The 12665-nt window shown below is 33.3% G+C and overlaps 1 protein-coding gene across 1 annotated transcript; it reads right to left on the bottom strand.

Moving 5' to 3' along the window:
* Window positions 1-8391: 8391 nt before the first annotated feature.
* Window positions 8392-10505, bottom strand: LOC126882325 (procyclic form-specific polypeptide A-beta-like). The gene is made up of 2 exons (XM_050647204.1): window positions 10352-10505; window positions 8392-8716 (listed from the first exon to the last, which is right to left on the bottom strand). The coding sequence occupies exons 1-2, from the start codon at window positions 10397-10399 to the stop codon at window positions 8456-8458; spliced, it is 309 nt and encodes a 102-aa protein (XP_050503161.1). The 5' UTR covers window positions 10400-10505; the 3' UTR covers window positions 8392-8455.
* Window positions 10506-12665: the final 2160 nt, after the last annotated feature.

Here is a 12665-nt window from a genome sequence, read left to right as displayed (position 1 = left end):
TGGGTTTCATAAACGAATGGAAGATGTACAGTAAGTCAAGTGGCCGCAGTACAACCGGTTCACAACAGACGGCTTCCAGGGGGAAAAAATTATATATGGGATCTAGATGTAAATAAAGAGAAAACCAAATACTTGTGCATTGGAGAACAAAAAGATCCCATATTAGACGATAGCACTACGATAAAGTACTAACTGCTATGACTACAAGCAACTAGATATCACTATTTCGCACGATGGAACATTAGACAAAGCCATAAGAGAGAGAAATACGTCAGGGAGAAAAACCATCACAATATTAAACAGCATTTTATGGTACCAATTCATCAACAAAGAAAATAAAAGGAGAATATAATATGACACTATAGTGAAAAGTACCATTCTATACAGCTGTGAGGTATGGCCACTGAAAGGAAGAACACTGACAACGCTGAGAGCAACGGATATGGATTTTTAAAGAGTCGCAGGAAGATCTGGAAGAGAAAGGATTACCAATGAAGCGAACAATCACGGATGACCTAACAACAAAACAAATTATATGGTTCGGACATATAAAAATAATTAATGAACAATGACTACCAAAGGAAATATTAAAATGGCAACCAGAAAGAAAATAGAAAACAAGGTAGAAGAAGAAAAAGTGGAACGAAGGATAAATAAAGAGTTGATAGAAAGAGACAAAGAAGAGGACCTATGGAACAACCAGACGAAATGGCGATTGGAAGTCGGAAAATAGCCCAATAAATGACCGTTTTGGAGTGTAATTTCCAGGGGCAACTCAGAATTGCATGAAAATTTGGATTTAGGTTCTACTTACCCTCAACTTCAAAGTTGAATTTGTGCCGTTCGTTGCTTTTACTTAGGGGATGACATTTACCCCTTCTCGGGGGGTGAAAAACGCGTGTTTAAAATAGGGCCGGAAATGAATAAATTGACTTATTTTAAGCACCTTTTGTTTTATAAAGTGTTTTACGTAGGTCAATACTTTTCGAGTTATTCGCGATTTAAAATGTTGATTTTTCGATAAAAAAACTACGTTTTCAGACCGTTTTCCCAAATAACTCAAAAAGTAAATATTTTATCAAAAAAATATTTTTAGCAAAAGTGTAGCCTATAAAAGAACGAAGAAAATGGTGTACCAGTAAAGTTCACAAATTGAGTAGCAGCAAAGTTGTAGCTCATTAAAAATACGTTCTTATTCGTCTAATTCCAAATCGAATAATTCAACGCGAAATCACCGAAGAAAGAAGCGTTTTTCGGGAAAACCTTATTAACATTTTTGAAGTATCGAAAAAAAGCTTATTATTTGTTTTTTACAAAAGTTTACAGCATCAAAAATAAACGAGTTAAACTGAAAAAAAAGTTGGCCCCTTTTTTTGGTAAAAAAAAACGTGAAAACCTCCCTCTATTTAGCACCCTAAATGAAATTAACCGTTTGGCTTTACCATTTATTTTAACTGTATGTGTATTGTTTATATGATCTGTAAGTTTAATTGGTTTGAAGTGCTTATTTTTGAAAACATTTGGTTTTATAAAAAAAAAAAATTTCTAAAAATTTTTGAAAAATTTCATCTTTTCAAAATAACTTAAAAAGTATTAGTGAAAAAAATCTTAAAGAGTAAAAAAATGTAGGTTTTGCTATTATAAATATGCTAGTTTCATTTTGTTTCCCGTAAGAGAAAAATTGGTTAAGATATGGCTGTTCAAAATTTGCATACACTCGTGATTAGTGACCCATTCAAGCTTTCTCAATTATAACCCTTTCAAAAATAAACACTTTAAACCGGTGAGACTGACGGATCATATAAAAAGTAGATAGGTAAGTAAATTGTTTGTAATTTCATTTGGTGAGCTAAACACGGCGAGATTTTCATGATTTTTTACAAAGAAAAAGAAGGCCAACTTTATTTTGAGCGTAACTCGCGTATTTTTAATGCTAAAACTTTTGTTAAAAATTAAAAAAAAAGCTTTTTATAAACACTTTAAAAAAGTTTAAATGGGTTTTTCCCGAAAAGTGCTTAATTTTTAGGTGATTTCACCTTGAAATATTCGATTTGGAATTAGACGAATAAGAACGTATTTTTCATGAGCTACAATTTTGTTTTTATTTGATTGACAGACTTTACTGATACACCATTTTTTTGGATTTTCTATGAGCTACACTTTTGCTAGGGATATTTTTTCGATAAAATATTTACTTTTTGAGTTATTTGCGAAAAACTGTCTTAAAACGTAGTTTTTTTGTCGAAAAATCAACATTTTCAATGGCAAATAACTTGAAAAGTATCGACTTACGTAAAAAACTCTACTGAACAAAAGTTGCTTAAAATCAGTCAATTTATCCATTTCCGGTCTTATCTTGAACGTATGTTTATCTTGATACGTATGTATCGGTGACAGTCACCCCCGAGAAGGGGTGACTGTCACCCCCCAAGTAAAAGCAACCAACGGCACAATTTCAACTTTGAAGTGGAGGGTAAGTAGGACCTAAATCCAAATTTTCATGCAATTCGGAGTTGCCCCTGAAAATTACACGGTATCGCCGAATTTCCCGTTCATTTACTGGGCTAAAAAGGCGGAGAAGGTTATAAACCGATATGTAGTAGTAATAAACTCCATATGTACGCTAGGGTGGATCGAAAAATCGAAGTTTCGAAAACTGTTTTGGAATAGTGCGCAAAAGTTGCCAATTGGTATTACAAACCTAATCTTTATTTGCGATTTTTCAAAAAAATTTCATCTTCTGCCCTCTACCGGGGGTTGAAAAATAAAAAAAAAATTAAAAATACGAACTTATAATTTTAAATGAAAAGTTAAGTAATAAGTACATGTTATTATTACAAAAATGGTATCCAATTGAAATATTTTTTAAATATGTCATATTTATTCTTCTACCCACTCTCTACCCTCCCCTTTAATTTTGATTATCTATTAATTGTAGTCTTTTTTATTTACTCAAATTTTGGCTTATCTGTGCGCGAATAAATTTTTGCCTTGATCAAATTCTCTTTTTTATGGTCCAAGAACCGATGAAGATGCTTCAGTTACGAGCTTCACGATTTTCTCTACAGATTGGGTGTGACAGGGAAATGTAGCGATGTCAATGATTTTCTTAGGAGATCGGAAATAATATTTTTCAAATCCTCTACATTCAAACCTTGAAGCAATGGAGGGCAAGTTATTTTATTGTTTTGTCAATCAATCAGATCAATATCATCTGCTTCAAAATTAATTTTTGGAATAATAAAATGTCGGATGTTAGATGAATTGGCCTTAGTTTTTGCATTGAGAATGCGACGAAGTGCAAGCTCTTTTATATTCCGGCGAGTGTCATGCAGCATGCATAGCATGAGATTTTCCGGATGTATAAAATAGGCATTTCTTTGAATTACACGGTCTATAAAACTTTTCAAATTTTGCTCAAAGTATCGACTACGCTTAATTGTTTGTAAAACATGCTTTGCACCATTCACACATGATGAATTGCATTTGATCTAAAACCATAAAGGAGCATAAACCGTGACAATAAATTTGGTCAGTTCCTTTAATTCTGATGTTGGATTTTCCGTGCTAACATAAAGACGTATAATGCGATTCGCCAACGTTAGCCATCGGGAATGACTTAACTTTCCAGGGCTTTGGTTTAATAAATCCACAGAACATTCCCCTGTAGAAATTGCGACACAAATGTGAAACAAATATTTCTGATCGGCACTAAAGTCAATTAAATCTACTTCTGGTAACTCACAGTCAATAATGTCACAGTTTACAACCGGCATATTTTCGCAATGCACTATTTGATTTCCTACAGTTCCTGCAAAAGCTCTTGGACTTTGAGTTTGACCGTCAAGCTTTTGGAAAAGATGCTGTAAAGGCAATTCATTAGCGTGAAGCTGACAGATAAATCATTTTCGTATTTACCACAGTTCCGTCATATCCTTCTACCACTAGTTCTTCTAGATTATACCTCTAAAAAGTTCACGATACAAATGCTTAGAGCCGATCCAGAGAGGGGTACTGCGTGACCTAAAAATGTAAAAATGTGGAGCCTGGCTTTTGAACTAATGAAAGTGCTCTTCAAGAGTGGTTCTTCTGTGGGGCTTGAAGTGAAATTTGTGCACCCCATAAAAATTTTATGGGGGTTTTGTTCCTTTAAACCCCCCCCCAAACTTTTGTGTACGTTACAATTAAATTATTATTGTGGCACCATTAGTGTACGTTACAATTAAATTATTATTGTGTCACCATTAGAATTTAACCATGCCTACCGAATTGGTCCAGCTGAAGTGGAAGCTGATCTTGCCGCTTATAGGTCCTACCTCAGTTCGGAAAGAATTATACACCTACAAAAGTCAAGGGAATGCCACCGAAGCTATTATTCCACTGGCTCTCCAAAGCGAAATTTTTAAACATCACGACGTGTTCTGAGGGACTAGAAACCTCAAATTATTGTAGTGATGACAACTTTGGCATGGTTCTGATTAATATTCGTTCTATAAGAAATAAAACTGATGAATTATTTTTGTTTCTGGAGGAATTAGGATTTCCCCCGATGGTTGCGGTTACAGAGCACTGGCTTGAAGTCAACGAGCCTTTTTTTGTAGAAAAATATACCACAATTGCCAGGTATGATCGCCCAAGTTCGGCTCATGGAGGCACCCTAATTCTCTCTAGAAATAATGATTTTTCTCCGGTAACAAAATACGACTTTTTGTTAAGTGAATCCGTCTTTGAGTTTTCCTTAGTTTATAATAAAAATCTTAGTCTTTACATTATTTGCATTTATAGATTACCTGACTCTGCCGTGGAACTATTTTTTCAGAACCTGCTAAATTTTTTAGATGACCTGCCTCATAAAAGCAGAAAAATTCTATGCGGTGACTTTAACATTAATTATGTTGCTGCTTGTGCCACCCAAGTATCCCTGGTCAACATATTTGAATCGTATGGTCTCTCAATGCACGTTAATTCTCCTACAAGGATTACAAAAACTACATCTACCATAATCGATTATATTGTCTCAGATTTCTCATCCCTTGATATCTGCTCTAAAGTTATTAATGCGGGACTATCTGATCATGAAGCAGTGTATACGAAGTTTAACATCTTCAACAAACCCTCCTCAAAACCCAGACGTTTAGGTAGGATTTTTTCCGCCAAGAATTTTCGTAAATTCCAAAATTTATGCTTAACTTCTGAGTGGCAGTTTCCTTCTATGGACGTGGACTATAATTTCAGTGTTTTTCTAGATAAGCTTATCCGCATCTTCAATAAAGCTTTTCCTTTAATTCCTATTAAGCCAAAACATCGAAAACCTTGGGTTACGAAAGGTATCCGCATATCAGCCAAGAATATGCGTTCACTTCTATACATCAAGAAATTTACTACCAATGTTTCTGTCACTGAATATATCACGAAGTATAGGACAACTTATCTAAAACTTGTCAAATCAGCTAAAAAAGCCTATTATCAAAATCGTCTGGGAAGCTCTAAAAGTGTTGCAAAAGAAACCTGGTCTACAATAAACGATCTTCGAAATAAAACTCACACAGCTCAATCATTTTCCCTTCCAAATCCTGAGAGTCTAAACGATTACTTCGTTAATGTCAGTAAAAACATAACATCAACTATTTTGCCACAAAAAGATCCCATTTCCTATCTCCCTAATTCAAGAAAGGTCTCGAATTCATTCTTTTTAAAACCAGTCGATAACTCTGAACTGACCCAAACAATCAATAGTATCAAAAGCAAATCATCCTGTAGTACTGATGGACTATCTATAAAAATTTTCTCTAATCTCACAGAAAATGTGTTGGAAATCCTCGTCTCACTAATTAATGATTCCTTCGAAAAAGGTCAATTTCCAGAGTGCCTAAAGACAGCCATTATTATTCCTCTTCATAAGGGTGGCGAAAAATCTAATGCCTGCAACTATAGACCTATTGCCTTACTACCGGTACTCTCCAAAATTATTGAGAGACTCATTAAAACTCGACTTATGTCTTTTATCGTTGATAACAACATTTTATCTCAAAATCAATTCGGCTTTTTAACTAATAAATGTACCACTGATACCAAGTTTTCTGTACTACATGAGGTTTATCAAGCACTAAACAATAATTTTTATACTGCCACTGTTTTCTGTGACTATGCCAAAGCTTTTGATTGTGTAAATCACGACATCTTGATTAAAAAACTAAATTTCTATGGAATTAGAGGTATTTCTTTGAATTGGTTCCAATCCTACTTGAATAATAGGAAACAACTAGTTAGAGCAAATGATACTGACTCTAGTCTCAAAAACATTGTATGTGGAGTACCGCAAGGTTCAGTATTGGGTCCTCTTCTGTTCCTTATCTTTATAAATGACATCACTAATTTAAAAATCGATGGGAAAATTTTTCTTTTTGCTGATGATACCAGTATCACTTGGAGCAACTCAACTATAGCATCTCTTCATGAAACTATAACTTCGGATCTACTGACGATAAAGACCTGGTCTGACTCTAATTTACTCTCTTTTAATGTAGATAAAACAGTAGCATTATCCTATAAAGGAGCTCTTCAACCTTTGCCTCTTAATAACAGTCAGATCAGTACCGTTGATTCTGTAAAATTTCTTGGTATTTTTTTAGACAGCAACCTCAAATGGTCCCTTCATATCGATTCGTTAAGTAAGAAACTCGCCTCAGCTTGCTTTGCAATAAGATCTGTCTCAAGGGAACTCAATTTACCATCTTCTAAAATAACATATTTTTCATTATTCGAGTCTCATCTTCGGTATGGTCTTCCTTTTTTGGGGTTCTAGTACAGCTGCTCAATTTGATGTTATTTTTAAATTGCAAAAAAGAGCAAGAAGGTATTTGTTTGGCCTCAGAAGATCTACGCATTGCAGAAGTTACTTCAGGAATCACGGAATTTTAACACTTCCATCTTTATATATTCTAGAAACGGTTTGTTTAATTCGTAAACACCTTCATGCCTTTCCAGCAAGGCCCAATCATCTTTACTCCACCAGAAATTCAATCTTTGATATTTATTTACCGATCCCATGCACTGAGTTAGTAAAGAAATCTATATTATATTTCGCAAAAAAACTTTACAACCATCTGCCTTTACAACTTAAATCTGCAACATCTTTCCCAAAATTCCGTAAACTGACAAAAGCCTATCTATCTGAAAGACCATATTATTCAATAGAAGAATTTCTTAATGAATAACTAAGAAAATTGGGTTTCATACGCAGTAGCTTAAACTGTCAATTCCTAATGTTGTATTTTAGTTGTTGTAAATATGTTCAACTTTCAATTTGCAATGTATATAAATTTTGCAATTAATTGTTTTTGTCTTTGGTTTTATATCTTATTTACTGTATATTGACGATTTATCTAATTTTATTGAATTGTAGTTGTTATTTGTTATTTCTTGTTGATATTATTTTTCTTTTGACTGTATGTAAGCTTTGTCCATAAAATTGTAAAAATTTTCAGTGACAATAAAGCATATTTCTATTCTATTCTAGTTAAACACATTATTTTTAAAACTTTTTTGCCTCCTAGTACTTTTTCGATAAGCCAGTGTTTATCGACATATTTTGAATATTTGTCCAATCCACCACATATTTTTATATGGTTAAGTACGATAATAGAGACCTGTTATAATCTGACAATTTATTTATAATTTACATTTTTAGGTATATTTTGAAAAAAAAGTTACATCTCGATAAAAGGTGACTTGTCAAAAAAGACTAAGAGGCAAAAAAGTTTTAAAAACACTGTGTTTAACTAATGGTTCCACAATAATAGTTTATTTGGGACGTACACAAACATTTGGGGGGTTTAAAGGAACAAAACCCCCATAAAACTTTTATGTAAATGTATTAAAAAAAGCCGCATCTTGATAAAAACTGGCTTATCGAAAAAATACTAGGAAGCAAAAAAGTTTTAAAATCGTTGTGTTTAACTAATTATACCACAATAATGAATTACTTGGAATGTACACAAAAGTTTGGGAGGGTTTAAGGGAACAAAACCCCCATAAAATTTTTATGGGGTGGACAAACTTCACTATAATTTTGTTTTAGGATGTTCCCGCCATAAGAATGACACATGTCAATTTTCAATAAAAAATCTTTAATAGTTTTCGATATATTGAAAAAAATCTATTTTCATTTTGTAACTTCAAAGGACTGTAACTTTTTTTATGAGTACATTTATACTAAGGTAAGTTAGGTTTAATCGAATTATTTTTGACCCCAGAATGTGTGGTATAATTTATTACCAATCTTTTCGGGACACCCTGTATATCCTTAAGGTCACCTAATGTATTTATAAACGTATCTATATTTCGCTTCCAATAAAAATTATAAAAAGGTGCAAAGAAAAATAACGAACGAATGGTAAATATACAGTTTATTCTAAAGTTAGATTAGGTGCTAAGTAGGTAATTATTATTCAATTTAGCTCTCGATTTTTTCTGGTAATTCTTCAGGTTCTGCTTTAGGTTCTGCTTTGGGTTCTGTTTCAGGTTCTGCTTTAGGTTCTGCTTCCATAGGTTTATTTTTTGCAGGTTCTTTTTTTCCTTGTTCGCCTTCTTCGACGGACCTATCAGCACCTGCCCCCTTTGTTCTGCCTTTATGTTTTCCTTTGTTTTCATTTGACCTATTCGGAACTGTTTTTTCTAAAGCATCCATTAGATCTGATATAAAATCAGGATTACCCTAAAAAAATTTAAATAATCTAAAAATTGTATACTAATTACTTTAGTTTTGACATTGTTTCTTTATTTACCAACATTCCTATTGATGAAACCATTTCCATCTTGGACTAATGGCATTCTAATACATACTTTTCATTCCAAAATCAATAAAAGACCATCAATAAACAATATCCCTGTCATCATCAAATCTCAAACCCACCTGCTGGTTACGGTACGTTGATGACTGTTTTGTCATATGGCCCTATGGTAAAGTAATCTTAGATCTCTTCCTCTCCCACCTGAATGGAATATATCCCAGTATTCAATTCACGATAAAAGTTGAGCCTGAGGCGTCTTTGCCATTCCTTAATATCCTCATTCAGAAAGAGCCACCTCACAGTTTTTCCTATTCCTTCTTCTTCTTATTCTTCTTCTTCTTCCTCTTTATAAGCAATTCTGCTTGTTCATTGGCGGATTGATATTTCTATGGAAGGTTGTCACTCTATCTTTTGCGCGGTTGGCCGATACTTCTTCTACCGATTGGTGATTTATCTCTTCCTATTTTGACCAGACGTGTCTTCCCAATTCTGGTTTTGTGGTTATTCCATTCTTTTTTTCTATTTTGTTTCCATTCGTTTCTATAATGTACTATGTTTTTCCTATTCCGTGTACCGAAAACCCACCCATACAAATCGTTATCTCAATGCCCAGTCATATCATCACCCCGCCAACTCAATTCAGTTATTAAAACTCTTGTTTCCTGTTCCATAAGATTTAGTGACGACAATCACGGAGCATCTGAAATAAATTCAATTATCCAAAAACTCTTACAAAACGGCTACCACCAAACCCAAATCAATAGGAGCATTCAAAAACATCTAAATCCCATTCCATCATATAAAGAAAGCTTGCTATCCAATCACCCCAAAATCTTTCTACCTTTTATCAGAGGTGTCACTGACAAGATCAGTAGAACTCTTATCCCTCTAAACATCAAAACCATCTTCACTACTCACTCCAAGTTGTCCAATCTCGTCAGATCCGTGAAAGACCAAATCTCAATGAAGACCATGTTGTCTATGAGATAACTTGTTCCAGTTGCCCACGAACATACATGGGATAGACAAACAGACGAGTCCAAAACCGTATTTACAAACATTCTATATCTGTAAAACATTCCTACATGCGATTTATTACATGACAAATTCCGACATTTACATGAGATGCGACGTTAAGCTAATAAAGGTTTATTGAAAAACTGACTTGTATGGATGGATGAACAGCCACAAATACAAAATAAAAAAATTGAAAAGATAAGAATATTAATGTATACAGACAGTGCCTTTAAGTTATTTGAATCACCTAGGGCCGGTTGTTCGAACGCTAATCAACAATGATCATTATCAAATATTTAATTACTGTCACCAAAACTGTCAATGTCAACTTTGTTTGGGTTGCTGAAAACATAATTAATTATAATTATGAGATTTATTATTAATTATGTTAATAATTATTGTTATATTAATTGATTATAGACTCCACAGACTTTTTAACAACCCAAACAAAGTTGACATTGACAGTAATTAATTATTTGATAATGATCATTGTTGATTAGCGTTCGAACAACCGGCCCCTAATCATAGAAATGAAAACTTACCAGAACAAAACATGATACAGACAGCAGGATAAATGCTTCTTTTAACATTTTCGCAACTACTACGTCGATTTAGGTAAATAAAAATATGCCGTGATTTTATATGTAATCTATATGTGGTGATATGTGATATGTCACGTATCCCTGATCTCTGTTTTTTTAATAGGTTGTTTTAAATTATCCTATTATAATTTAATGTATAATAAAAATTTATATTTAAATATTTAAATATTGATTCAAGTTCATAACACGTGCTCATACCCGGCACATTCTTTCAATGTTTATTTTCAATAATAACAAACCGCTGCTACAAGCTGCACTAAATCTTCTACAAATAAACATTGTAAATGTTTCATGTTTCTAAAATACTCAGTTCTTCAAACATGGAGATTATATTTTTCTCCTTATCTTGATCCATATCAATATCAATCCCCCAAATTACCCCGCACAAACCTTATATAAATTAGGTCCCAGTGGATTTAGTTTATACTTTGGGAAAATGTACTCTTTGAAGCATCCTGAGGAAAAGTTCTCATGGGCAGATCTCTATCTGATGGAGAATTTTTGAAATCAAGAGGCACACACTCGAAAATGTATAAGATTTACCGGTTATTGCAATTCCCGGAGTTACTGCCCAAGAAGCAATTGGACGTAATATTACGACGTCTTAACGTTGGATTAAATGCCCCAACGTTAATACGCGACGTTGCGACGACGGTCAGAAAACCGCTATTTGCACCTAAGTGGGGAATAGAAATACGGTTTGCCTCGACGTCCCCCTCCCGACTTCTCAGCTTGAGATATTTTATCGTCAAATTACGTTAGTTTTTAGGACTTTGGTCTTGTAAAGTAATAGTATAAAATTCTCTACCACAGAAGTACGGCCGACATACTTCATTTTTACCAAATAGGTTAATAATCTTGGAGGATATTAAATCATCAGAAACTAACATGCATGACGGCCTGTTGATACTTATTTAAGTAGGTTTCTACTCTATTCAGAATATAAACTAAGTGACTTGTATAATTATTTTATTAATCATCTGCCTCATTGCATAATGCGGTCGAAAGTTTACAAACGCAAGGAAGTGTATTTATGTAGTCCATATGGTGAGACCGCTCCCGTCTGGAAAAATTTCTGATTCGGTTTCTTTGTGGATTCCTATTCAAAAATGCCCCCTTTAAACAAATCTGAAGGGTGCCGGGCGGAATTTTTGGGCAGAAATTGTTTAAATAATTTTTTGAAACAAATACAAAAGATCACTTTTTTTGCTCCGGAGCATATATTTTTGAATTTTGTGGGTCATTCTGAACAAGAAAGGTTTCTTGTAAATTTTCTCAGAAATTGATAGTTTTCGAGTTATAGGCGATTTAAAATCTGAAAAATGCGAAAATACGCATTTTCGAGGCTTAAAAACTCATATTCAAATTAGTATTTTTGAGGTTGCCAGATACTTAAATTGAGGAATAAATATTCAGCTTCAAGATTCTGAGGAGTGATCGCGTCTAACTTTAATTTATACCGTTGTTTTTTAATTGGTAAATCTGGGTGTTTATCCGATTTTTTTGCCGGTGCGGCGCGCTCCGTTTCAAAAATCTCCTATTTTCCTCCGAATAATATTTTTTCTAGATTCTTTGGATATTCTAAATAAAATAAGTTTCTTGACATTTTTCTCAAAAGTTAATAGTTTTAAAGTTATAAGTGATTTAAAATACGAAAATGCGTTTTTTGTCATTTTTTGGATTTTAAATCGCTTATAACTTAAAAACTATTAACTTCTGAGAAAAATGACAAGAAACTTATTTTATTTAGAATATCACAAATAATCTAGAAAAAATATTTTTCGGAGGAAAATAGGAGATTTTTGAAATGGAGCGCGAAGCAACCGGAAAAAAAAATCGGATAAACACGCATATTTAACAATTAAAAAACAACGGTATAAATCAAAATTACAGGCGATGACTCTTCAGAATCTTGAAGCTGAATGTTCAGTCTTTAATTTAAGTATCTGGCAACCTCAAAAATACTAATTTGAATATGAGTTTTTAAGCCTCGAAAATGCGTATTTTCCTATTTTTCAGATTTGAAATCGCCTATAACTCCAAAACTGTCAATTTCTGAGAAAAAATTACAAGATACCTTTCTTGTTTAGATTGACCCAAAAAATCTAAAAATATATGTTCTAGAGCAAAAAAATATGATCTTTTGTATTTGTTTAAAAAAATTGTTTAAACAATTTCTGCCCAAAAATTCCGCCCGGCACCCTTCAGATTTGTTTAAAGGGGACATTCTTGAATAGGAATCCACAAAGAAACC

Source organism: Diabrotica virgifera, chromosome 3, assembly GCF_917563875.1.
Source record: "Diabrotica virgifera virgifera chromosome 3, PGI_DIABVI_V3a".
Classification (NCBI taxonomy): domain Eukaryota; kingdom Metazoa; phylum Arthropoda; class Insecta; order Coleoptera; family Chrysomelidae; genus Diabrotica; species Diabrotica virgifera.
The sequence above is the reverse complement of the archived record's forward strand: the minus strand, read 5'-3'. Positions and strand labels throughout refer to the sequence as shown.